This window comes from Manacus vitellinus, unplaced genomic scaffold (genome assembly GCF_001715985.3).
Source record: "Manacus vitellinus isolate BGI_N305 unplaced genomic scaffold, ASM171598v3 scaffold_24_pilon, whole genome shotgun sequence".
In the NCBI taxonomy this organism is placed as follows: domain Eukaryota; kingdom Metazoa; phylum Chordata; class Aves; order Passeriformes; family Pipridae; genus Manacus; species Manacus vitellinus.
The window spans coordinates 6,929,495-6,956,743 of record NW_021939798.1 but is presented as its reverse complement, the minus strand read 5'-3'; the positions used below and the strand labels follow the sequence as shown (position 1 = coordinate 6,956,743).

At 40.4% G+C, this 27,249-nt stretch overlaps 1 protein-coding gene across 7 annotated transcripts in view; it reads left to right on the top strand.

Annotated features, from left to right (window-relative positions):
• The first annotated feature begins 17,961 nt into the window (after positions 1 to 17,961).
• SPAG9 (sperm associated antigen 9) overlaps positions 17,962 to 27,249 on the top strand; it is a 35,263-nt gene continuing 25,975 nt past the window's right edge. For 3 of the 7 annotated variants that reach the window (XM_008926958.3, XM_018073197.2, XM_018073199.2), the window contains exons 1-4: positions 17,963 to 18,407; positions 22,219 to 22,372; positions 26,014 to 26,224; positions 26,727 to 26,826. In XM_008926958.3, the coding sequence (XP_008925206.1) occupies positions 18,247 to 18,407; positions 22,219 to 22,372; positions 26,014 to 26,224; positions 26,727 to 26,826 (626 nt within the window). In that variant the 5' untranslated portion in view covers positions 17,963 to 18,246. Of the gene's footprint in view, positions 18,408 to 22,218; positions 22,373 to 26,013; positions 26,225 to 26,726; positions 26,827 to 27,249 lie in introns of all 7 variants that reach the window. The other 4 variants (XM_018073198.2, XM_018073196.2, XM_018073200.2 and 1 more) reach the window with 3 other exon arrangements.

Below are 27,249 nucleotides of genomic sequence, written 5' to 3'. Positions count from 1 at the left end.
TATTGTAGAAAAAAATCTTTTAGTGGAGAAAAACCTTTTTTGATGGCAAAATTGTATCTTTGGAGAAACAATAGGGCTGGGTTGAACATGGAGTCCTGCTTATGCTTTGGGTTGATAAGCTGTCTGGGGCAACATGAAAGGCTGCTGGGAAGATTTGACATGCTGCTGATGCAGAGCAAGATCAAAGGGGACAGAAGCACATTTGTTGAACACCTAACAAATATTATGCAAGTGAACTGGTTTTTTTAGTGCTCTAAATTTCTAAGGTATGAAAACTATACTAGTGTTATACTCCTGAAGTAGCCTAACTCTGCTGCATTACCTTGTTTTGTTTTACAGACAAGGCCACGATACCAAGATACCAATGTGTCACTTTGATTCACTGGATGCAGCTACAAATCTTTTATTTATATTTCTTTTTCACTTCTACTTCCTATAGTACTGCCTGTGCATCTAAATTAGGCTCTGGTATTGCCAACTGTTACCACGTCAACATTCAAAACAGGGGTAGTGTTATCACGGGTAATGGGAGTGAGTTGCAAATGCCTGGCACAGAGCAAGTAAGCAAATAAAACCTGGCTTTGGAATACAGAGTCTGAGATGGCAACAGCAGTTCATGGCATGATTAATGGATTAGAATAGAAAACAGGTAAAACGTGATCCCACGTTGTATTTTAACTACAAGGCTTTTTGCTTCATGTGAACTACTTGTGCTCTCTGTGTTTCTCCTCAAATGAGCAAAGGCTGTGAGAACAGGTTTTGTCCATTAAAAAGTTCTGATTCATTCTCTTGAACACCATCAGTTGTGAGCATTTAGTGAAGACTTGTCAGCCCTGGGATAGGGCAGCTCTGGAGTTTCATGGTCGAGGTCAGTGTGATTGTATATCTTTAACCATGTGCCAGTTGAGATTGCTCAAGAAACCATAGTTGTTATGTCCTGAACTGTGAGTACTTGTTTGTGCAGTCTGATTGTCATGCTAAAGAAAAAAAGACATATTTCTTTGCCCTTGAATTTATCCTGTGGGATTCCATCCATAGCCACACATTGAACCAGCCAGGTTGGAATAAATCTGCCCTTTGAAATTAAACAAGTGAAATGAGAAGCTTGTTTGCGTCAACCAGTTGCTGAGTTCCTCTGGTTCACTGACTTCTTTTGCCTTCATTAGAAACTGGAGCAGTTGCTGTCAAGTACCTCCTGAATGAGTGAAGTACTGTGGTTTGTGCTTTCCTAGGAGGAAGTGGAAAGAGGGAGGGATGATGGCATGACCTGGTGGCACTGCTAGCTGACTGTGAGCCCCAGCAGATGATGAAATCCTGGATGGTGGGAGCAGATCCATGTGGTGTTACCACTCTTGCATGATGTACAGCATGCTGGTCCTGATATTTGGTGGCCTGTGGTTGTTGCCTAAGTCAAGTTTGCTGCCAAAAAATGGTGCAATGTGTGGCATCCTGGGATAGTTTGTTAAACTTCATTAAACTGCTTAAAGGAGAGCAGAGGTGTAAGGATTTGCAGTGTCTGTTTGAGTGCAGGAATGTGCTGCAGTGGTGAGGCTCTGTGGTCCAGCTCCTGGGCTCGTTTTGCAGTGCTGCTCTTCTCTGTAACTTCCCATGGTTTGTCCTGCCCTGGCATTGGTGTCTGTGTTACCTGTGCAGGGAGGGGAGGAAAGGCATGACCTGTGCTCTCAGGAGTCTGTGACTCGTGGAAGGTAAAGCAAGGTGAATAGCACAGAGTTCCTGGGGATTTGTTTAGGGATGATGTTGGTACAGGCAGATATTTTGGAAGCTCTTGCTGTGGATTTTTAATAAATTTTTACTGATTGTCAGCACATGTCTCCTGGCTTTGACTTTAGAATCCATGTATTGTTTTCTTTTCTTGGCAGCAGAGGGCACCTGTGAATATTGTGGAGGTGCACTGAGCATGGCAATGCCAGGTGTTCAATAAATACAAGTTTAACACTTAAATTCTTCTTCCCTTCCACTTCAGTGTGCCTGAGGCAGTCACCAGTCTTTGATACAATCTTAAACATTTCTTACAAGAACTCAAATGTATCTTCCACATTATTTCAAGTCTTTGCTGTGGTGATACCCGCTAATTCTACTCGTAATTGCTTTGCAGCATTAAAATGTTTGAAATTTCAATCTTGGATCTGCAAAACTAGGCACACAGAGCTGTTAAAAACGTGTAATAGCAATATGCAGCTCGTTTGTCCAGCAATATTCCATGAAGGCACATGATACTCCCTGGGATACTGCTTGGTCTCCAGTTACAGAAAGGGGTAAGAGCCTCTCAGAGCTCATGTGATGTGCCACTGAGTTCTGGGGGGGCTACAGAGGTTTCTTTTAGTTCCCTTCTTTGCCTGCCTTTTTGGTGTTGTCATTTCTCTCTATATTACAGGCTGTAAGCTAATTAATTTTTTTTTTTTTTTTTTTAAGTAAAAGATGACTGAAGTGTATTTTGACTTACTGTGGGACAGCTTTGGAGTAAGCTTTCTGGAGAAATCATTCTCAAAGTAACTTATTTATGAGAAGATCTGAAAAACACCATGTCTGCATGACTGAAGTGCTTTCTGATGGAGGTGGTAGGCTGTGGGAGTTGAAAGATTTGGTTCCTTTTCTGCATCTGCCTAGTCCTAAAGTACAACCCAGAGAACATACTGCATCTGAGAAGAGAACAGACATTTTTTCTTACCTCAGTTTATCAAACCTGAGCTTTGGAATTTGTGACCAAGTTAGATTGTATTTGGGGAAAACTATATTTGTAAAAAAACCCAAACAAACCACATCAAAACAAAAAAAACCAAAACGAAACCCAAACACATAATCCCAAGAAACAGGTCTTGATATTCAGCTGCAGATATTGTGACACAGCTGTTGGGGTGATTGTATTTCCCATCTCAGGTGACATCATGCTACTGTTGCTTGCTGAAGGTTTTATTTGGGATATGAGACAAACACTTTGGCAGCTGACCTAAAAACATTTATTTTCCTCGGATTCTAAACAGAATCCACTGGCTTCAAAAGAAAATGTTGTGAATGTTCTGCAGATGTTATTTGATATTTTATTTTCCTCTGAGCTCTCTGGATACCAGCAGTGCTGTAATGTACACCCAGGCAGCCTCTTGGTGGACAGTCTGAAGGCATCCAGTGTCAGAGATATACCTGCACAGAGGGGCAGCAGCAATTTATGTGGATCTTTATTTAACAAGGAAACTGTGATATGAACTTTCAGCTGTGAAGCTTAATGTTGTTTTGAGATTTGACTTGATCTGTGCACGTGGTGATGTAAATAACCAAACTGGCATGAAACACCTCTGTCAGTAAGTGCTGTTTCTAGCTATGGCTCAACTGGTGTTTATTCTAAAGAATACAGGGAAGCTTTTCAATAGATCCTGGAAAGAAGTTGAAAAGTTCAAGTTTGTTCAGTTGGGGGTCTGGATTGTCCGTAGTTCATTCTCAAGGACTGAGAACAGCAGAACTAATTTGATTTCCAGCAAGGAAGGAACAGAAAGCTTGAGATATTGTATTACTTGATTAATAAATGTGGAGCTGTTTGCCCTTTTTTCTCAGTCTGGCTGTTTCTTATCTCTGATGATGTTCATCATCATCATCATCATCATTGGTTTGTTTACCAGGCAGATTCACTCTACCCTTCCCTACACTGTACCTCAGCTGTTATTCCCTACACCTGAGGAATCTTTCTGTGAGGAGAAGTGTGAGTATCAGAGTGCACCTGAAAGGAAGATTTGCTTCTGACTGCATTTCTCAGTGACTTCCCAGCTTATTCCCAGGTATCTACTGCGTGGTTTTGGGAGCCAGCAGCCCACTAGATGGAGCAGGGGGTACAGCTGGCTCCAGAGCCTGCACCAAGCCAGGCTGCAAGACTCCAGGCTAAAATAAAATGGAGTGGGAAATTAGAGCAGTGGTTGGCCTGCTTTAAACTTGGCTATTAGTATACCTGAACAAAAGTGAGGAGAAGAGATGGAAATCCACTGGCATATAATTAACTGCTCGTGTAGATTTTTAAATTAAGGGAGTATTGTGCTAGTGGTTTAGGTGCTGGAGTTTGCTTGTTATAATGATTCTGTGGCTATAAATGTTGCAGCAATTAAGAAAATGGCTTTAAATGCCTCTTAGAATCTTACACTGCTGAGTTGTCACTGGTTATTTGGCTTTAAATCAAATCCAGTCTGCTATGGCTTCTCTATTCACGCTGACTTCATGTGGATTTTCTCAGAAAGGGGCTTACTTCAATAGCCTGATGTATGGAGCATCCCACCGTTTGCAAAACAGTCAAACAAAAGTTTTTCTCAGTGGAACACTTCTTTGTACAGAGACTGAGCAAGAGGTTGGATTTTGGACTTGATTTTGTGTAGAAGTTGGCTTGTATATATCCTTGATCTCCTGGCATATGGTTGTCTTTATATTAAATGGCTGCATCAGAATGTTGAAGGAATTTCTTTCAAGTCTTCTGTCAAGTGCTTGTGTCAGGGATTCTGTGCACCTGAGACATAGCTCAGACTTGAACAGCCCAGAAGTGTCAGGGATAAGACCATTGCAGCTGCATGTGTTGATATTTGCTATCAACAGAGCATTCTTGACAGCTAAATTATCTTCATAATTGAAAGTGCCCCATTGAGAGCTAGACCTGTAGTTCACAGTAAGTGCTGCTTGAGGATGTTGGTCTCGCCAAAGGGTTGAATTTATCTCTTGTTTTACAAATCAGTTTTCCGTGCTGCTTTGATTTCCAGGTCTTAACCACTTCCAGGTTAAACACTCATCTGACAACTTCAGTCCCTCTTTCAGTCCCTGGGTCATGTGTGTGCTCTTTAGCAACTACTTAGTAGGTCACAAGGTCCTGCTGGATCTGTATCTTAACTTTGGTGTGGGACCTGCATTTGAGAGTGGAGCTGGATGAAAGCTGTCCAAGGAGTCTTCAGATAGTCCTGGTGGTAGGGAAGGCTCGTTAATGAGCTGGATCTCTGTCCTGACTTGTGTAGGAGGAACTTGTAATTCCTCTTGAAGGCATCACACTGGTTGGATTTGCCATTCTAGCAGGTCTGTTTCTCTTTCTCCCCCTCAGGCTTGTCAGGAGTCTGAGGCAGAGGACAACATACAGATGAAGGGTGTTCCAAACTTGGTAAAAGCCATCAGACTTGGGAGGTAAGCTCTGACTTTTGAACAGGCAGGGTGGGCAGCTTGGCTGCCTGATTCCTCATAATGCTGTCAGGAGACAAACTCCAAGGCTTCTGTCTAGTTTACCAGAATATTTAATCTCCCATTTTTAGACTTGATTGGTTTGATTTGAGAGAACTTTGGTACCTCAGATCATTGAAGGTGTTAGGACATTGACAGTGCTGGAGGAGGTTGCAAGTAGGCCTCGGGCTTGAGTTTGTGGTAGTGTTCCACTGGGATGCTTTCTCATCAGCCTAAAAGCACTAGAATATTTGCATTTTCTGCTCAAACTTATGATGCTTGAAGACTTTTGAATTTTTTTTTCCATATAAGCTTGTAATTGTGAGTAGTGCAACTTTTTTGACGTGTGTTACATTTTGCACATGTAATATCTTAAACATTGTAATATCCTCCATGATGTAACAAGGATCTGATGTCTTTATAAAGACATACTGCAACAGAGACAATGGATACTTCTGCTTTTAGGATGTATATACTCAAACTAATTTTGTCATCCACGCATTAAGAATTTGACATCTTAGTGCAAAAAAGTCTGAGATTGAAATATTAGAAGAACTTTTTGTATTGTTATTTACGTGAAACTGATGGGAACCATGTCTGGCTGCCACTTGGCAGACCCAGCATGTGACAGGCAGTGCCAGGTCCCAGCTCCCTTCCTTGGGGTGTTATCAGGGCCAGACTTCCACTCTTTTGTGTGCTGGTGTGTTAAAATGGAACTGGTCACAATTGGGTTGGAAATGGACTTCTGGGTGCCAAGGAAAGGCATTTTTTTCTCTCCTATTTGATTTCCTGTTACTGCTGATGGGAATGTATCTTTAATAGTGACTTAAGTTTCTCCAAGGTTTTGGGGCAAGAACTTGGTCTTCCTTAAAATTCTTCTGACTGTTCTACATGAGGTTCAGTCATCTGTGTTCAAGTCAGTGGTGGTCTCTGATCCTCAGGGAGTATCTGATCTCTTGCACAGTATTTAATTGGAAAAGGGAAGTATATTCAGTTGGGTGTTTTATCAAGATCTTATCTTGATGGGAGCCATGTTTTGGGTAGAATAGATTTCCAGTGTTGTCTCATCCTGCTGGTATTGGAAAAACCAGTTCTGAGGATTGTTAATGTGGTGTCTGTCGAGGGTGTTTAACTTGGTGTACATCCTCTTAGGACTGAAACTTCCAGCTCTAGGACTGTAAGGTGTTACACAGCTGGAAGTGACTTCCAGAATAAAGTGCTGAATGTCCATTATACCATATATCTTCTGGGACCTTCATCTTTTTAACCTGTGTACCTAAGGGAAATTGTGATCAGATCTATTGGCTGTATCCCCCACTGTGCAGTACCCCTGTATATGTATATTTGTCTTCTATGACTGGATCCAAGGAACTGTTTAAAATTGGGTCACATAAATGTTTTAAAATGTTTTAAAATTTTATTCTCCATAGATGGAGAAAGTGGTGTACTCCCTTTTGGAACCTCAACCCTTGTGCAAGTGTGTGTTGTATCCATAACATGGGAAATGCTTCTGTGGATTTCCTGAAGTTTGGTTATGGACAACTGTGAAGAAGGGTGTTTGTAACACCTCCTGTGGTGTTAATCTTCATTAAATGCACTGTCAAGTATTTTTCCCAGAGTCCACTGGAAAAATTAATCTCTAGGGTTGGCTGCCCTGCCTAGACACGAGTGTACCAAACAGTGTTGGGGTGCATCACCTTGGTCTGTGTGCAAGTTCCTGATGAGGCTGTACTGAACCGTGGGAGAGCCCCTGGGAACTGTGATGCACAACCTGGGAATGGGGGGCTCACATGGGAGCACAGTGGCTCTGGATGGGGTGTGGGCAGTGGAGCTGCCAAGTGGTTACTGCCAGGGTGTCTCTGCTGCTTAAAATCTAATTAATCATGACTAGGATGCTGACCAGTCTAACAAAGTAGATAAAATGTGGTTTGTTACATCATTAACTATAAATTCTGACTCTTGTTTCTGTAGGCTCTTACCATATAACTTCCCTTTAAATGTGTGAAGAGACTTAAAACAACTTCTGCCTCAAAATAATGAACTAAAATATTCCATTCAATAAATATTGTGTTCCGCATTGAGTCTCAAAAAAAACATTTACGTATGTGTTGTGCTGTAAAATATATTTTTATATATGTTGTTATACTTGTGCATCACTTGACTGCTGTTTGATCCAAAGAGCTTTTGTTCCATTCAATAATGGCAGAAGTGGAAGTGTTCGATCTTGCATTGGTATAAATAACATTTGATGTAATACTTTTGGTCAGATATTTATAGGTGGAGTGCAAAAGGTTGTGTCGAGGAACTTAATGTTCTTATAAGAGCAAGATTAGATTAGGAGCTAAGAATGTTTACACAGGTTTGAGTGAGCAGACAGTTATGTATTTTAGTTCCAGCCTTTGACTCTGGCAAAGACTTTTTTTGATTGAAGCATAATTAGGATAAAATACTGTGCCAAAATACAGATATGCAGAGCAAAAAGCAATGGTATATTGAGAATTAATTTTCAGAAGACCCAGTTGGCAACATGAAAATATGCAAATGGCAGAGAATATCTTGGCATTTGTCTTCAGATAATGTGTCTGGCAATGAGTCTCTGGAGACATGTAACTATAAATTTGAACTTTCCCGGGGGTATTTAAACGTGGCCAGTGGAATAAGAGAAGCTCAGTTACAGAACTTGATGCACATGGTTGTGTCACATAAATATCTTGCTCAAAAATACCTAAATAAAAAGGTGGACTTCACATCTAAGCAGCAAAAAAATGTTTTGTGTTTGGATAAGAGGATAAGTTGTGTGTAGAAAGTTCTAAATTCTGTTAGTTTTTATGCAGATTAATTGCACTGGGATATCACAGTTTGTTTCAGCTCATCTCCTCCTGTATGAACTTAAAGTTCTCCTGAATCTGCCCGAAGTATTTTTTTATTTCTTGGAATAGCTACAGAAATATTCAAATGTTTTCTTTCCCTACATCTATTTCCTTAATACTCAGTGAAATATGAGTGAATGCCAGGAGAAGCCTTAATGTCTGTACCACATAAGACTTAAAACTGTTTTAACAAATGCCTTGTGTGTGTTTGTCCTGATTAAACATCTCTGGAGATGGTGTGGATGTGTTCTAGAAAACTAATGTAGAGCCTTACCTGGAGCTCACAGCTTCATCCAGCATCAAGTCTGACGTGGCTCTCCCTCTTCCCGTGGTTTCCATGTGCACATGAGAAGCAATCTGGATTGGTGTGGGCAGTAAACTGGTCTTGAACATAAAAATCCCCTCTCACTGGACCAGCAATCAGCAGAGGAAAATATATTACTTGGGCTCTTCAGGGGAACACAAATGGCGAGATTGTGCTGCTGTGGATGTGCTTAGGAAGCTCAAGTGATGAGAGCTTGAAGCCACGGGCACCGACATACTTTTTATCCTGGCCTTTGCTATTCACCACTAAGAATACTCTGGTCTGGTTGCCTGGTCCCAGGCAAGTCAGCCTCATTTACTGCAACTCTGAATTTAATTTTAATTCTCGTGGTTTCTCTTCTTCCAGTTAGCAGACTTGAGGAGCGGGAGGCAGAACTCAAGAAGGAGTACAATGCACTGCATTCAAGGCATACAGAGGTAGGTCGTTACACCGACATAATTTTGGAGTATCTGTGAAAATATGGATCTGTGGAAGACTTTGTTTTGTGAGAAGCTGGGAAAACTATTGGATGTTTTGGTTTGTACAGTGATATTTGGATGTATAGATGTTATTTGTAACCAAGCTTCGTTTGACAAAGCAGTTTTTCTCATTCACGTGTCTGTTCTTCCATGTTGGTTTGATTATACACTTGTCAGTTTTATGCTTTGTCAGATACTAAGTTTTAAAAATCAGGAATGTTCTTCTCCGTGTTTCAAAGGCAGTACTTCAAACACTAATAAGCTTCAAAGAAATAGAAATGAAATTGCATTCTGACACTCTTTCCAGCAATTTTCTGTGTTGGTTTTATTTGTACCATTGAAGGAACAAATACCTCCAAAACCTGGCCTACTGAGATTAGTGATTAAAAGAATCCCCTGCCATACTTTATTGATAGTTATTGAAAACAGGATTTGTTGATGAAGAGGGAACGAGTTTGAATTTGGTAATTTAAATAAATAAGAGCCACACTGTTAAAGTTGATTCCAAAGCATAAAACAGGGACTTGCAGTGCTTCAGTTTTCAGTAGCAGGTTGTCTTGCAGCCCAACTTATATACATATTTTAGTGGAGAAGTCACTGGGTCCTCTGAATTATTCTGGTTAATCTGGAGTCCCAAAACTGAGCACAGTTCTTGTCCTTGCTCTGATTGCTTTGCCTTTGAAAGGGCAGGTAGCTGTTTTTAGATCACTACCAAAGAGGGGAATGCCAGACTGACTGTTCCCAGCTCAAAAGACCCGTGTGGGGAAAGGGGAAGCAGATACAGATGTCAGATTTGGTTACCTTGAATACTTCCTGAGCAATCCTAAGCTGAGTGTGTTGTACTGACAGCAGCTGGAAGTGACCTGGAACCACAGCCAGCATGTAGTGCTCAAGTATTATGTGACAAGACTTCTGTAGCTCTTAAATAAAAATATCTGTATATTTACTGAAATCCTGATGTATTTAAGATAACATTTGTTACTGAATAGTTGACTTAGAATGATGCATCTGTTGAAAACTGGAAATTTAAGTTAAATGAGAAGTAACAAATCATAGCGTTGCCCACTTAAATTTTACATTCTTTTGAACTGGAAGTACTTCAGAGTACTGAGTGCTTGCAGACTTTTGGGTATTGTAGTTAGGACCTATGGGTATTGTCACAATAGAAGTGGCACAGGTTTTTATTCAACCCTGTCTGAATAAAATCCTATTTGAATACAGAGTTCAAGATAACTAAATGTGTTGGGCACCATTAATTCAACAAAATGCTAATGACGTGTTCTGAATATCTTTTTACATAGGTTTTGCTCCAAAATGGACAACAGCCTCTGCTGGTTTGATTCAAATTTATTAAATGCTTTCACATCTTAAATTCACTCTCTTTGGTGTAGGGAGAGGTGTTTCCTTGGGCTTTATTATTACTGAGGTGACTGTATCCTTTCTTCATAAAGAAATAAGTTGTAATGCAGCTTGGTATATCCATACCTCTGTGCTTCTAAAATCAGGTCTCATGTTTTCTGTGCTCCTCCCTTTTAATATGTTTGCTTCCTTCCTTCTTTGTTTACTCAGTCTCAGAATTTTTATTTCTTTCAGTTTTAATGTTTCACCTCTTTCCTTTTGTTTAGTCAATTCTGACAACCCGAAATACTTAAGGAAATCAGGATGATGAAGGAAAATTCATATTACATTGGTTTTAGAAGCTCACACCTTTAAATTAGGTTATTTTTGCCTTTTTTTTTTGTATCCATAGACTTTGATGTCTGCATTTGGGTGAACAGTGTGCATACACACTACTAGAGGTACACAAAATTCTCAGGCCACCAACTGGCAGCTGCTGCAGTAGGGCTGTGTATTAAAGACAGGACATGGAGAGGTGATGGGTAATGGGTTGGTGGGCTGTGGAAGCTGAAGTCTGCACTGGGAACTCAGGGCAAAGAATAGCTTCCAACAGGGTGGTTGTTTAGGAAGGGCTGGGAGCCTTTTTAACAACTGTGTGACCAACCCCAGGAAGTAACTGGATGCTCCTTACCTTCACTTGCAAAGAGCTTTTTGAGAACAATTAGAGAGACCATTGTGAATCTTGCAACATGTAGCCTTCCTTAGGGACCTTCTACAAGGATAGACCATCTCAGCATTTTAATGCTATATCAGGTGTGTGTTTAAGATTCAGGGACTAAAATCCCTGGGGACTGGAAAGGACTGGCTGCTAATAGTGCCCATCTCCCCATTCCCTTAGTGATTTCCTGCTTCCCTTTCTCCAAGCAAACTGTAGTGGTTTAGTAACTTTTTTCCTTTAATGCAAGATATTTTGGCAAATATCCAACCCACTTTCAGCATTTAGTTATCAGGTTTATTGGCTCAAGTATTTCTATCACAATTCTTGTTTCTGAAACCTTTCTTTCTTCCACCTTTTTCTGGGAAGGGATATGTCTTCTGAATCAGCTTCACTGTTGTCTTTGCAAGTGATCCATCTTTGGTACTTGCTGAAATGGCAATTGTTTTTCTTTCAATGGACCAAATAAGGAACAGAGCATTAGAAAGATATTTATTTTTTTTTATTTAGCTTTAAGATGTTGGCAGTGCTTACTTTGACAGATGTCATGTTAAAGATGCGACTTGACTGCATTTTGCGCAATCTTAATTTCTAGCAATTTTCCTCCGTTCTGCCTTTAGTGTTTGTTTCCCTCCGCCCCCCTTTATTCCTTATTTCACAGCTGAGTATTTTGGACTTGGATGTCTTTCTCTTCCAACTCTTGACTTCACTGAGGCTCTAACCATATCCTTCCAGCCCTATTCCTTCCTCGTCTGTGTGGGCCTTTGCTGGAGTTCACTGCTCAACAAACGTGCTGGCTCAGCAGCTCAGGGGGATGTTGCCCAAACAGTTTCAGTTGCAATGGACCGAGACCTACTGGAACTGAATCTCCACGGGAAATTATACCTGTGATGTGAACCAGAGAGCTGAACCAATCCCTCTCCTGCAGTGTGTGTGTTGTGCTGAGAGCTGGGAGCTCTCCTTGGAGCTCAGCCTGCCAGAGCCAGGGCTCTGCATTGCAGCTCCAGCCCCAGCCTGCCCTAGCAACAACAAGGTGTCTGCAGCTGCAGAGACAGCAGGGCTGCCCTGGCTGGGCAGAGCTCTGGGGAGAGGCTTTAGCCTTCCTCACCCTTCTGTTCAATTAGCCTCTTGCTGCTCTCTGTGGAGTGGGAGGTGAGCTGACTGGTGTGAGTGGAGTATATGCCCTTAAGCTTCCTTCCCCACTAAATCTGTACTTGGACTAACTGGCTTGATTTTAAATGGATTAGGGTATGAGAACCTGAGCAGTTGAGCTGGCAGACTGGAAGGTGGAGTGTAGCTGGGCATTTGTAGCAGGTGATGAAGAGTCAACTGTTCAGTCAGAACAGAATGGATGGATGCTACCTAAACATGTTCTTACATCCATGCTCCAGTTCCTTGTCTTTCCTATGCTTGCAGTGTTTTGATCTTGTGCTGATCATCCTCTGTTCTAGTGCTCAGACCAGATGAGCAATAGAGCAGTGTGCTGGAGTTCCTGAGTTGGAACTTCTGGAATCAGACTGTGCAAAGTCTTGTTTCCATCATTCTCTGTCTATAAAGGACCAGATGCAGGAAGTAATCAGACAACCAAGGGCAGTGTGCTGGAGAGCAGAATGGATTGGTCTAATACAAAAATCTTCAGACCTTTGCTCCATAGACTTAAAAACTGCAACTGAGTGTCAAAATTCCTTTCTATCTCAAATATAGAAATCTGAGTGGCTATACTGCCTGTATAAAAGCAGGCCTGTCTGCTCTATGTACCTGTGGAGGCTTTTTTGCCTTTGCTACTGAGATGATGGACTGCTGCTGGTACCTCTTTCAGAGCACACCTGAGTAGGAGGTAAAGGGTCTTGCTGTCTTTCTGCATAGTTAAAGGGCTTTATAACTATGGATCTGGCTTTTTAAAGACTTTGGCTAAGCCTGTTTTATGTTTATTACTCAGTTGGGAAACTGAGGCAAAGCATTATGTCAGCATCTGCTGGAGAGTTGTCTAAAACCTGTGGGCCTTCTCTGCAAACATTGCCAAAATAAACTTTTTTTTTTTTTCCAGTTTAAGGAAGTTATTCTTTTTATCCTTTGGAAACTCCAGACTGTGATAGTTCGATATCTCTTTCCCTGACACACAGAACATGGGCTTAGTTTAATGAAGCATAATTGGGCCATGGAAGTTTCTCAGTGTTCTGCACTGATACAATGTGACAGAACAGTGAGCCTGTCTCTGGCATGGGGAATGGACTTTGTCAGGTTCATTTGGATAAACATATCCCCAGCAAGTCCCTGTGTAGGGAGACAGGAAGAGGAGGCTGGTGGAGCTGTCTAGTTACAATTATAGCCAAACTTGGGTACCAGTCACAGAGTCTGTGAGACTAGACTTTAGGTATCTGTTCAAGCAAATAGCTTTTCTGAAGCCTTATGCTGAAGCATTAACAGCTTGATCTGTAAAACCTGGATTTAACTTCTTTACATATTACTGTGTCTTCCAGCAACATCATCTTCTGTGTGGATAAAGATGCATCAAGCTCTCCAGCGGGAATGATGCTTTTAGTTAAGTGGCAAGTTCACCAGAAATCCTCAAAGGAAAAAGGGAGTTACATGGAATTATATTTAGGACTTTGGTTCTGAATCAAGGAGATTCTAGAAATATCTGTTACCTTAATAAATCTCGATTATGTGGGACACAGAAAGATCTATATATACACAGTTGGTCGAACATTCCCAAAGGGAGGAGCTGCTGGTGCCAAGCCTGATTGGATCCACGGGATGAGCAGCCAGGGCTGTAGCTCTGAGCCTGGTCTGACAGAGAGAGAGTTACTAAAACCTGGCCGGGGGGAGCTAAAGCAGTGACACAAAAAGGAAGGAGGAGCGAAAGAGCAAGGAAGGTATAAAGGAGATGATCTCAACCTGGTTAAGGCAAAGGTGCAGGTAACAATATCCCCAACATGGCATATCCACGTTTGTTTGTGACAAAGGAAGTGTCAGACTCGTGTACATTGGGAGTGGTTGTATTTGTAAGGGTAGGAACAGAAATGAGTGACAGGATGTTAAAATTGTCTTGGACTGAATGCTGAGGTTTAAGAAATAGAAAAACCTGTAACACTTCTGCAGTTGTAGAACTTGTCACGTGCCATATGAGGAAACCAATCTGAGTATTTTCTTGAGGTGGAAAGACTTTGCTTTGGAAGGGAATGGATTTCATGTTCCAGCTGTAACGTGTTCCAAAGGTTATTGTAGTCTGTACATGTGCCCTAAAATGACTAACCCCTGAACTGTGAAATGCTGTTAACTAACTAGGGTAATTCTTCTAATTCTTCCAAGTTCCGAGTTTATCTTTAATCTCCTCAGCTGATGGTAATTGAGCAATGTGTTTAATTACAATGCTGAAGTGTTCAGTGTTGGTGGTGTCTTCCTTGGAAAAACTGGCTGTATTCACGATACTTGTGGACTTCATGGGCAGCAGGATGAGCTGTCAGTAGTACAAGGTTATGGATGATTAAATATTGACTGTAGCTTTTACTGAAGAGTCGGGGGGGTGGACATGGTCATTTATTTATCATCTGTCCTTCAGCTCAACTTCAGTAAGGATTGTGCTGAGTGGAAAGCAATTAAATCCATTTAAGTCTATTTTTAAGTTGTTGGTATTATTAAAACTTTTCTTTGGATAGCTGAGTAATCTCAAAACAGCAAAACTTCTGTTTAGGTTTTGAGCACTGAGAATTCTAGTGCATTAATTCATTGCATGGCTTTTTGGATATGGCACTTCAAGGATATGCTGAGACTCGAGGGCCATTTGGGTTGAAAAGATCTTTGGCTCTAGTCTAGTTCAAACCCCAGTGGTTTTGGAGTGAGTCTTCCAAGTTTTATTGTAGATGAACAGCTACAGTGAGCTTACTTCCCAAGAAGCTGCAATATTTAATTTATTATTTCAGCCCTCAAACTAAATTGTTTCTGGAAGCTGAGGATCCACACACTGTCTCTTGACTCCACAGCACCAGCTGTGCAGTCCCCCATCCCATGGGCAGGGAGGGGAGGGTGAGGAGCTCTTCTCCTTGTGGGCACTGTTCCAGTGTTGTCAACCTTTATCTTTGGGATCCTGGGTGGAGGCAGAGAGTGGACATGACATGGGGGTCCCACTGTTGTCCTGATTTTTTTGTTTGTTTTGTTTTGTTTTTGGACAGCACAGGCACATCTAGCCTGGATCTGTGGAGAAACTGCCATGCAGCCCTGCACCTGCACATACATTTGGGTTTTCATTTTATTTTTGTGTTCCTATAGCTTATGTGCTTTGTGCTGAAGTATGTGACCTGCAGATTGGCTTATTTTACCATCAGCATCATTTTCAGCTGCAGGACAATGCTAAACTGCACAATCCTTTAAATTGACCTGCCCTCCAGCCTCTGTCTGTGGGTAATAAATGTGATGAGACGTTTCAGTAAACAAAAGAACAGACTGAGAGGAGGGGAAAAACTAGGTTAAACCATGTACTTTGCAAAACATGAAAGTTTTGTGGGTTTTACTGACCCTACTCTTTTTTCCCCATATGATAGTACTTCCTTGGAGAGGTACTAGTTACTCATCTCCCCTTCACTGGCTAAAAAGCACAACAGTTGTTTTGTTTAAAATTTTATTTCAAGAAACCAATTGGTGTGCTGCAAATGGAAGTATTTGCAGGGAGGTCATCTTCTGCTCAGCAATATCTCCCTCCCATGATGAGGGAAGGCAGGCACAGGATACAGAATGTATCTAGTGTGCATTTTCAAGTTATGCACTGTTGGGATTTTTTTCCCCACTGGAATTTCTAAATTAATTTGCATTATAATAAACTTATGCAAAACTATGCAAAGGAACAATTGGAACACCTAGTTCTGGCTGCCTGATGGAAATGGAAAAAACAATAAATGTGGATAGTCGAAGGTGGAGCTTTCAGTCCTTTTGTTTGCCTCTGTGTGTGAGCAAGCATTAAAAATCAGAAAACAAATGCCATGGCCTGGTGAAACTGCTGCGTTTTGTTGGAGGATAAATGTTGTAAGCTTTTGACAGCAGTTCAAGTATATTATATAATGTTTCTCTAAAAATAGCAAGATTGGGGTTTTTTGTTGTCTGAATTATATTTATTAGTTCAGGTGAATGCTGGGAGAACCAGCATCTGTACATAACCACCACTTAACCCAAATTACTGATTTATAGAATATCCATCAGTCAGGATATCTTAAGCCAGTTCACTTGATCAGAAAAATATGAGACTAAGGAATATATATTCACATGTAGCTAGTGCTGGCAAGCACTGTTTGAGGAGAAGGTGGTACTGAGTTTGGTGGCATCTGAAGGTCAAACTTGAGCACATCAACCCTCCCTTGAAAGTCACATGTGCATTTAGGTTTCCAGGTCCTGCTGAGTTCAGTCCTAGTGTGTGCAGCTGCCCCCAAAATAAAAGGTTATGTAACATTGGTTGTACAAATGCCTGTGAATATCACTATTCTGAAGTGTGTGTACACCCTTGGTAGAATAGCAGAAGAAATGACAGTTTTGAAGAATAGGTTTTTTTTTTCTAGAGGAAACCTTTAAGATGTGACCTGAATATGTCTCAGGAATAAAGTACATTGAATTCCTCTGCAGTACACCTGTGACTTCTTTCTTTCTTTATTGTTCCTAGTGCCCTATTCAGTTGTGAATGTGAGTGCAGAAGTGCTAAAAATACCAAATGCTGTGTAGGCTTCTCCTCAGGCTTTCCCTGTTTTAATTTGAGAGATGTGTGTCCAGATGAACCTCTTGGAGTGATGCAGTGATATCTGTTACTTCTCCCTGTGCATGTCCTGGATCAGTTACGTGCTGAGAGCAGCATCCTTTGGCTGATGGGAGTCAGGGTTCGTTAAATAAGTCATGACTGCAGCACTCAGCATGTTGGCCTGTGGCTGTCTCCTGTGAGAAAGAGAGCAAGCAGAGCTCTTCTTGAGTGCTAAAATCCACAGCCACTCAGTCCTTTTTATGAGATGTCAACCTAGATAATTTAAACCCAAACTTCACTTCTAGAAAATACAGCAAGTTTAAATTTCTTTGAATTTTAGAAGGAAAAAGGAGAAGAGACGATGACTTCGTATTTCTGCTTACAGAAATAATCTGATTATTAGGTCATGGATTCAGTCTATTTAATATCTGAGGTGCATGTTGTCTGACCTTCACAGTACTTTGCAATTAGGCCATAGTGCCTATTATGTGTCACATAATAAATGTTAATATCTACTGACCATAAAGGTCCTAGACTCCAAAATGGATTTGAACATGTACTTCCGTTCAAAACTCATGTTTGAAATATCACATGCACTTTGTGTACCCTTAGGATGTTTCCTGTGCATGAATGCACAAGGAAGTTCTGCAATTTTTTTAGTTTATTATGGACTTCTCTTCTGGTTTGTGGTTTTACACACTGTATAATTTTGCTTCTGTCTTTATTTCTTTAATGTTTCTAGTTACTTTTACTATTTAACGTTACAGGGGGAGAATATATTGTATTGGTCAAGAATCGTGCACTTGTAGTAAATGTTATTAAATATTTCTTGCTGTTTCTGTCCTTTTTGAACAGATGATTCACAATTATATGGAGCACTTGGAAAGAACCAAACTTCATCAGCTAACAGGGGGTGATCAGCTAGAATCCACAACACACAGTAGAATTAGGTAAGCTATTTATTACGCTCTCACCCTGAAAGGAAAGGAAAAAAAAAAATCCTTTCATTTGTGTTTGCAAGACTTTGTTCTTTAATCCTACAACAACGGTTCGGCTGAATCGGGAAGATTTGTTGTATGATTGGAATGCGGTAAGAGAACAGCGTAGAAATCAGTGGAAAGAGGCTTTCGCTGTTTTGCTGCTAAACGTGGAGATATACTTTGTACGTTAATTAGCCTAAAACAATTTCAGCTCTTTTTTTTTTTTTGACTGTTTGCATTCGGGTAGGCAGGGAGAATGTCAGCAGCTGTGCCGGCCCAGCCGGAATCCTGCCGTGGCTTTTGTGCGCGGGGTGATGGAGGTGCGTGCGTGGTACCCGCTCGTCCCGAGGGCTCCATGTGCATATATTATGCAGATTTGGGAGCTTTGTAGCCTATGAACTCTGCGTGGAAGGAGGGAGAGTCACTCCAGGGCTGGCCGTGGCTCTGCGTTGCTGCATAGATGCTCCGGCGAGGGGGAGGAGAGCGGTGATGTCATTGCTCCGGAGCTGCTGCAGAGAGTGGAGCGCCGCGGCTGATGGCATTGTTTTTGTGGCAGCGGCTGAATGACAGACTTTGCCGACAAAGATACACCCTCGGCCCCTCCGTAGCCTTCCCGGTCGCGGCGTTCCACCATGCCAGGGCAGCGCCATGAATCCTGGATGCATGCTGCTGTTTGTGTTTGGCTTCGTTGGCGGGGCGGTGGTCATTAATTCCGCGATCCTGGTGTCGCTCTCGGTTCTGCTACTCGTGCACTTTTCTATTTCTACTGGTGTGCCAGCTCTGACGCAGAACCTACCAAGGATACTCAGGTACTCTGACCCACTGAACCCTGGCTTCGTGTTCTTCCTCTTCCCCTTCTTTCCGTTTTCCTTCCAAACGGAAAGAGCGAGGATGAATTAGAGATGTAAATTATCTATAAGTATCAGTTTTTGCCGTAAACGTATTTATGGACAATATATTTCTTATACACTCAAAATTCATTGCCTTTAAACGAGTACAAGGTCAGTTCATGTATCTCTTTCTTTTCTGTAGAAAGCTCTTATGGTGGTTTGTTGTAACCTGCAAAAAAGCTGCAATGTTAATGTCAGGGATAAAGCTCATGTTCAGTGTATTGTCAGGCACTTGGCTGATCCTGTGTAGCATAAATGTGTGCAGGCTGAGGCTTTGCACTGTTCAATTGCACTTTTTGAAATCAAAAATAATTACGTAAGATCAGTTAATTGATGCTAAAACCACAGTAATTAGCTGATCACATTATTTTAAAAAGACCTGATTATTGGTTGGTGAGAAAAAAAAAATCTTTCATTATTTGAGCATTAGAGCTCCTAAAGCCTATTCACTATTGTTCAGCCAAATGTTATCCTCTCCTCTGTTTCTGTACTTGTATGGCAAGTTGCCAGCTGTCTGTCCCCCCCCTCAAGTTATGTTCTGTTTGTCCTACTTGCCTGGAGCAGTAGCAGAGATGCTTTAGAATATTGTGACCAAAAGTGATCCCAACGTGTTTTAGTACTATAATTCCGAATGGAGAACAGCTGGAAAAGTTTTGAAATGCAGCTTTCTGACCTGAAAACTTGACATACTTTGACTGTGGTTGTAAATTTAATAGTAAACTTAATTCAAACAGGAAAAAATGGTGGAAAATAGTGTTCTCTGGAACAGCTGTCTGACTTTTCCTCCCTAATACACACGCTGCACGTAGACTTTGTATGGTAGTATGCTTTTAACTTGGGTCTGTGAGCACAGGATTGTTCCAAAGGCTTAAAGCCAGTCAATAGACAAAAGAAATACCAATTTATGCCAATAGCTGATAATGAACTTGTATGAATACCTAAATACAAAGAAGTAAAATAAATTTAAAATGTAACTCTTTTTAGACTGATATTATTAGTAAGGCTATGCTTGTTTTAAAAGGGAGAAGAAACCCAAACCTAGAACAAATGACCCCCACTCTAAGCAAACAAACAAAAAACCCCAAACAAACCAAAAACCACAAAGCAGAATATTGAACTTCAGTATTCTGTGTTCAGTAACTTATATGAAATTTTTTTAGATTTGAGCAGTCAGATGGTTTAAGAAACATTTATTTTTTTTGTGCTTTTACTCATTTTGCATGGAGAGTGTTTAATGAATTTGAGGGGCTTGGGGAAATGCTTTTTCCCGCCTCTAGTAATTTGGTTCAGGAATTACAGAAATTAGAATTCAGTTCCTTAGTCTTTATTAATTAAAAAAAAAAATAAAAATATGGGCTGAAGGAATCTAATTGTAGAAGAATTGTTTCTATTTTTTAACACTAGTCGGATTTTAGAACTGAGCATCTGGTTGCTTATCCTAAAGGTTCCTGTGAATGCTTCAGTACATCACTTCAGAATATTAGTTTAAGCTTTTAAAATACTTGTTTCCGTTCTGCTCACTGTGATATTTTTGGATGTTTCTTGGGCACTGGGGGAGCAGAGGAGGTTCTTTGCTTTCTGGTCAACAATCAGTGCAATAAAGTGAAATTGCTTCGGTCTAATCAGGTAATTTCTTTTAATGCAGACACTCACCTTCATTTCCAAAATCAGCCTCTTTTGCAAACTCCATTTACTGTGTAGCCTTGCAGTGCACCTGAACTGTGGTTTAGCACATAAAAATACATTTACTATAAGATTTATTTAAAACTAATCTGTAAAAAAAAAAAAAAAAAAAAGAAATGCCAGGTGTGAACATTTTTGGTACCCATTTAATATTCTCAGTTTTGAAGATGGGAAGGAAGGTGAAATCTGTGGCATGTCCTGCAAGGAAGGAAACGTGCTGGAGCCACAGCCCAGGAGGGGATGCCCAAGGCCAGCCCCTCACAGAACAAGCTTTATCTGCCCACTGAAGGGCAGCTTTTCTTCCTCCTTTTTGTTCCTGCACTTCTTATCCAATGAAACGGTCTCAGCCCGTCTTTGACACAATCTCAGCCTCTGTGGTGTGTCTTTTGTTCCCCACACGCATTGGAGCTGTGGGAAATCTAAAGAAAAGCAGAACCTGCTACAATAGCAGGAATGTTGGAATCCAGCTCCGTTCAGCCCTGGGGGGTTTCTCAGGAGGACTTTTCGGCACAGTCAAGTTTGCAGATGCTGGAACATTATCTGATGGTTTTAATTTTGTAACCGTGACTGAATTTGCTTTACTCACTTTGCTGCCTGCTTTACTCTGCTCAACTCCTTCCCAATTAACGACCTGACTTGGAATAATATTTATAAAAGGCCAAGACAGCTGCAATTTGAGAATTAGTTGCAAAGACTTTTGTGACAAGGAGCATCTTTTGTGCACCTGTACCAGAAAGGTTCATGCCAGTTAAAATTGTTGGCTGTTTGAATGTTGTGTTTTTGGCAATGAAAAATTTACCAAAAGGAGTTTACTGATTAATTGTTAAATAAAATCCCTTCTTGACTAATTTTTCTTCAAAATAAACAAACCCCAAAAATGCTTAGTGTTTGCTTTTCAGCACTCATTGTCATATTTTTGCATATAATTTATATGCAGATACTAATTCTGCACAGAATTCTGCCTGGGTTTTGTTTAATTTGTGAAAAGCCTTGCAACAGAAAGTGCATGTGCTTGTGATTTGACCTTTCATAATGCCAAATTGCAAGAACTTTGCCATCTCTTGTGGGCACTTTTATCTTCTGCCTCTAGTATACTTAAAGCTGTGCTAGTTGATTACAGTTCTTTTTTTCTGCATTACATTGTTCTGCCTGAACAAACATTTTGCTTTATCTCAGTTCGAGGCCTGGCTGATATTTTTCCTTTTCAGGGCTGTCTGTAGCATCCTATGAATGGCACTGCACACAATGGTTTTGTCTCTTGCTGGCAGGAAGAATGAATCCTTTTGTTCACTGATCACACTACTGACCTGGGGACTTTTTTTTTGAGGGTCAACATACAAACCTTTGGAATTTCCAAATGTTGTTTACCATAGGGAAGTGAAAAGAGTGAAGAGTTGGGATGAAGTGACTTGCCTTGCTGGAACAAGCTTTTGTGCAGCTTTAGGGTGAAAGAGTGTTGAACTGATCTTGGGTAAAACTACACAGCTTTTGGCTGGGCTGGTTTTAACATCAGTAATTCCTTGACCCAGTTCTTTTCACTTAAACAAATCCATGTGATTTCTGTGATCTGCAGAGATAAAATACCCTGTGTTTTGAGAAGAGTTGGAGTTGAAGCTGATTATTTACAACTTTGACAAATGCTTCAGTCGATGATTTAGCTGTTTACCATTGTAGAAGTTACATGGTACTGTAATTTGGGGAAAAACATGCAGAATTGTGTTTTTAAGAGTGGCTGCTGAAAACTAATCTGAAATAAGGAGAATTTTTGTCTTGGACTCTAGTTTGTATTCAATCTGTAAAACTTTTGTTTGCTATTGATAAGCCACAGTGTAAATCAATAACTGCTATTTAAAGCCATGGAATTGACTGTTTGCAATCATGTGAAATGAGAAATTGTTAGATACTGTGCATGCTCCACTGTTTATTTATTCAAACAGTATATGGATGTTCCTTCCTATAATTTCACCACTTCTTTGTTGATTTTCGGAGGAAGGTGAATTGTGTGACATGTGAAATGGCTGATGAGACCTGTCTCCCTTTCAAACAGGAAGGAGCGTCCAATATCACTGGGCATCTTCCCATTGCCTCCAGGAGATGCCCTTCTCACGCCTGAGGCTCAGAGAGAAGCAGCAGAAACACCTGCATCGGAGCACTGGAAATTCCACGAGCTGAGCCAGCCCCGGTCCCACACCAGCCTGAAGGTGAGCACAGCTTGGCTGCCTTCTTGTCTCCCACAACAGATCCTTGGCAGGATGAAGAAAAACCAAATTGAAAGGGAGGAGGGAACCCCTAAATCATATTTGTACAAGCCAACCATTTCGCTTACTTGAATGAGCTTTGAGGGAGCTTTCTTACTGGAATAAACAGAATTTGGGTTGCATCTTCTGAATGAGTGGTTAATACAGGTTAGTTAAGATCTTACTCTCAGCAGTGGGTCTTTTCTTTCTGACTGAGGACCCTTTGCAAAGGTTACAACTTGTTTTTATGCACTAGGTATGTAACTAGGTAGTGTAAACAGGATTAATAGTGCTTTAGAAGGAAAGCTTTGGTTACTACATGGGCTCTGCTCTACCTACTACCAGGTGTATGGTGTAGGTAGGCCACAGAGTTGAGAATGACCTAACTTTCCTAGATTAGCCTGTTATTATGAATTCCCTTACATGTAGCCTGAGTAGAATTCCTGCAATTGTTCTGTGTTCCAGCAGTGAGAGGGTGGCACAGAACAAGCTGCAGGAATGGAGAAATGGGGGAGTGGTGTTGGAGTGTGATGAGTCTGGCAGTCAGGACTCGGCTGCACTCACAGCACAGCAGGAGGAGGATCTGCAGGGTGAAGAACTCCAGAATGTGTAAATCTTCTCTATGTGTTTCTTGATGAGTTTTTTTGGAATACTATGGGAGTACTGTTATTTCTGGAAAGGCATACAGCTGGGGGGAATTTCCTCCTAAGTGAACTTAATAACTACCTAGCAAGGGAATGTTTAACTGATAAGAACTAAAAAAGCTATTCAGAAATAATAGGAACCCATTTTTTTTCCCCCTAGAGGTCATGTGGACATAATGGGAAGTGTAAATAATGGTTAATTATAAACATATCAAAGTAACAACATGAGTTTGATTCTAAAAATTTGACACTTAACAATGGTCCTAGCCGTGAGTTTGGGTCTTGAATTTGTCCTATTCCCTTCATGCATGAACATTTCATTAATGGTCAGTGTTTCCTGTATAAGTATCACAAAGAATGGGTGGCAGGGAGAAACCCAGGAGAAAAACCCTGAGCGTTCTGTAGCTTGTACAGTAGTGACATTGCTGGGTATCATTGTAAGATAACACACAATTATGTACCACTCATTTTCTTCTGCTCATTTCTGCACAGCATTGAAGGCAAGTTACTCCTTCAGATTTAATTATTGAGGGTTTAAGCTATTTTTTCTTTTTTTTTCTTTTTAAGGAAAAGTCTTTTAGAAACATGACCAAAAAAGGTCAAATTTACAAAGTCAACACAGCACTGACTTTCAAATGTTTAGGCTTTGAGATAGTTTGATTAATTCAGTGCCACTTAATGGAATTGCTTTTCATTTTCTTTAGTTCTAGATTAAACATTCATGATAGTTTAATCCGTGTGGTTTCCAAGAGTAATCTGAAAAAATACCGTAGATAAATAAAGTCAGAAATATAAAATAGATGAGATGATTTGAAATGCCCTTAAGGAAATGCCCTTCCATGCACTGTTTTTATTCGCTGTTTTTTCTTGTGCTATCAAGCTGTTTTTCTTGAGCTTTGTGTGTGAATGTCAGTGATCAGTCTGTGCTGCATCAGTCAGTGGATGCTTTTGGAATACAAAGATGTAGAAATGTTTGAACAGAGCCAACAGCTCTGTTGAGGTTTTATTCCTTGTTCGTGTGAACTGTGGATCCCCTTGGTAAGGGGCACCACTTCCTCCCTTCTGTATCTGCTCACTGAACTATGAATCATTACCCAGTGGCTGAACTCCACCAATTCAAAAGGCAATTGGGTAACTTGTGTAGCTTTTTTCCCCTTTTATTTTATTCCTTTAGAGGCATCTGTTAGTTGATTGTATTTCTGAATACTTTTGTCAGAATTATCAAATATTAATAGTTGGTTATCCTGCAATTTGCTAACAAAGGATGGGAACTGTCAGTAATTGATAGGCAGATCTTGAAAGTGCTGAATTGTGTTTCTAGGGCTGGTAAATTCCACGTGGGAGTGTAGCTATAGGATACAAGCTTTACATATACATAAATGTGTGTTTTCCTCCCTACCCTCCCAAATTAAAATCTTGTCTTTCGAGGAAGTTCCAAAAGTAAACAATCAGGAGTTACAATTCTCAGTAATCTTACACTAAGTGCAAATGAGGGAATGTGTGTCTATATACAGATCTCTTTTGTGTTGTTTTTTTTAAAATAACCTTAAAATTTAGTTTCACTTCCTTCTCAAAAAGGGATCCTAGCAGTATGTGGATTTGTGCTTTACAAAATCTGAAGTTGCTTTATTCTTGACAAGTTTGAGTATCCTGTGATAACACTTTCTCTTTAAATGTCACAGACTTCCAGGACTTTGCTTTCACCTCTGATTCCCCCTGATTTTGGAAAACACTAAAATAACTTCTTATCAAAACTTACCATCCTGCCTTCATTTTGCACACAGCTGCCTCAGGTTGCATCTTTATTTTTCCCAACAAGACTCCTCTAACATTGTGTCCTAGAAAATATTGACCTAAACAGACCAATTTGTTTTCCTGTCTGCAGTGAGCTGTTGTTCACTGTCATGTGCTGTTTAAGTCATCCTTAAGACATCTGGATGCTGGTGTGGATCTAGCCATGAATGAGGGGTAAAATGTGAATGAAGGAGATGAGAGAAGGTCCAGAAAAGGTCTGTTGGTATATTCAGGTAGTGGCCTCTAATTGTGTCAAACAGGGTCTAGCTTGTCCTCCCACCCAGTGCCTGTTGTAGCTCTGAGTAATGGTCATAATCTGGAGTCCAGCAGATGGATTAATTCCTTAATTAATGCCACACTTGGGGCCCTGATACAGCCACTGTAAAGTAAATTGTTGCCAGGAATCAGCTTCTAAGGAGCTATTTACTGGTGTTCCATAGTGGATCTGAAATAGAACTGGACAGGTAGTCACTGCAGTCTCATTCCCAGTGTCATTCAGGGATTGCAGTTCAGACTGGAAAGCACATAAAAACAGTGTCAGTGAAGTGCTTGCAAATATCCCTGGAAGTGTTCCAGGCCAGGTTGGACAGGGCTTGGACCAACCTGGTCTAGTGGAAGGTGTCCCTGCCCATGGCAGGGGGTTGGAACTGGATGGTCCCTGTGATTATGATTCTGTGAAATATTTTACTTTTATATAGTTAAATCCATGTTCTGCATCAGTGCTTTGATCTCTGCTTTTTAAGAAGATGTTTCAAGATACCATGTGCATTTTGAACAAGTAGTTTTATGACGGCTTTGGGAAGATTCAGCAGTTCACTGTGCAGCTGTAGAAGGATTATTAATGTGGGAATGCTCCTTGTTGTCTGGAAGACTTAACTAAAAGCACCCTGAGATTGTGACTATAATTATCAACTGAGATCAAACATTACTATGAAAAATAAAGGCATTTTTTATGCAGTTATAGCTGCTTTAAGAGAAGTGAAACAACCATAGTCTAAAGATGACTCTACTGTCTTAAAGTATTCTTTCTGTTCCTGTTTCTTTGCATTTGCATAGCCTTCAGTAAAATACAGGAATTTTGGGTTCTGTTCTTTGGTTTGTATGCCCAACTCTTCTAGTAACACTTTAATTTGTGTTCATTTTTTAATGGTAACTGTACAATTTTAGGATGAGCTCTCTGATGTCAGCCAGACAGGCTCCAAATGTACTACTCCAGCATCCACAGCTGCTTCAGATGTGCCTGTGCTGCCTGCTGAAACTCCTCAGAAGGAAAATGTTGAAGGGCTTGCAAAGGACACAGAGATGTCGAATGAGAAGGTGGACATAAGCAAGAATATTGAAGTACAGGCAGCTCAAGAGACAAGAAATGTGTCCACTGGTGAGCTGCTTTAAATTCTTAGTGTATGGTTACTGTGGACCTCATATTTAATCAGTTATTAAATATCTTGTTGTACCATAAACGAGAAACGTTGGGGGTTTTTACTCAATATTTTGAGGAGTACAGAATATTGATAAGAGAGAAGTCTGTTGTTTATCGGTGCCTTTAGTCCCTTTTTCTTCAGAATTGAAATTATTTATGACATTTCCTTGAAATGGAACTTAGCTAGACACAAAAAGGCATGAGATGATAGACATCTTGGTTCCAGTTGCAGAAATAGTGGGAAATAACTACTGTTGGATGACTTATGTTAAATTCAAGAGAGACTTGGAAATTCCAGTGTCTGCCATAGAGTATCAAAATCTGAAGGTTTTCTCATTTAATTACCTTGATAAGTTTTTGATCAGAAATCTAATGAGTTGGTGATTGATCAATAACAACTACATGTGGTTAATGTCATGGTGATGTTGTTTATGGAGCTGTACCACTTGCTTTGCCTCAGGGGGAAATGAAAATGAAGAAAAATCAGAAGTTCAGGCAATCATTGAGTCAACTCCAGAGTTGGATATGGATAAAGATCTCAGTGGATATAAGGGTTCCAGGTAAGTTGTGTGTTATGATTTGAGTAAGAAGACAAATTTTAGAGTGTATTACGTTTCAGTTTGGAACTTGTAATTTGTTAAGAAATTTTACCAGACTAAGATCCTGCATTATGTAATGAATCTCCTACTTCTGTGACCTTATTTCCCCAAATTCCTCAGGAGGTTTTAAATGCAACAGAAGTTCTTTGTTCTATTGTTAAACCTGATGAATGTTCAGGGTATTTCATGCTATAACAGACTTAAGAGTACTTAAATATTCTTTACATATTTCCAAGCAAAGGGTCTGTTCCAAAAGGCCTTTTCTTCCTAGGTGAAGATTTCAAAGTACTAGCAGTTTCTAAACTAGACCCTTGTGTCTTCACCTGTATCTTTAAAATCTGGATTTATGACTGGCTTTGCAAATATTACAGCATTTATTTATCA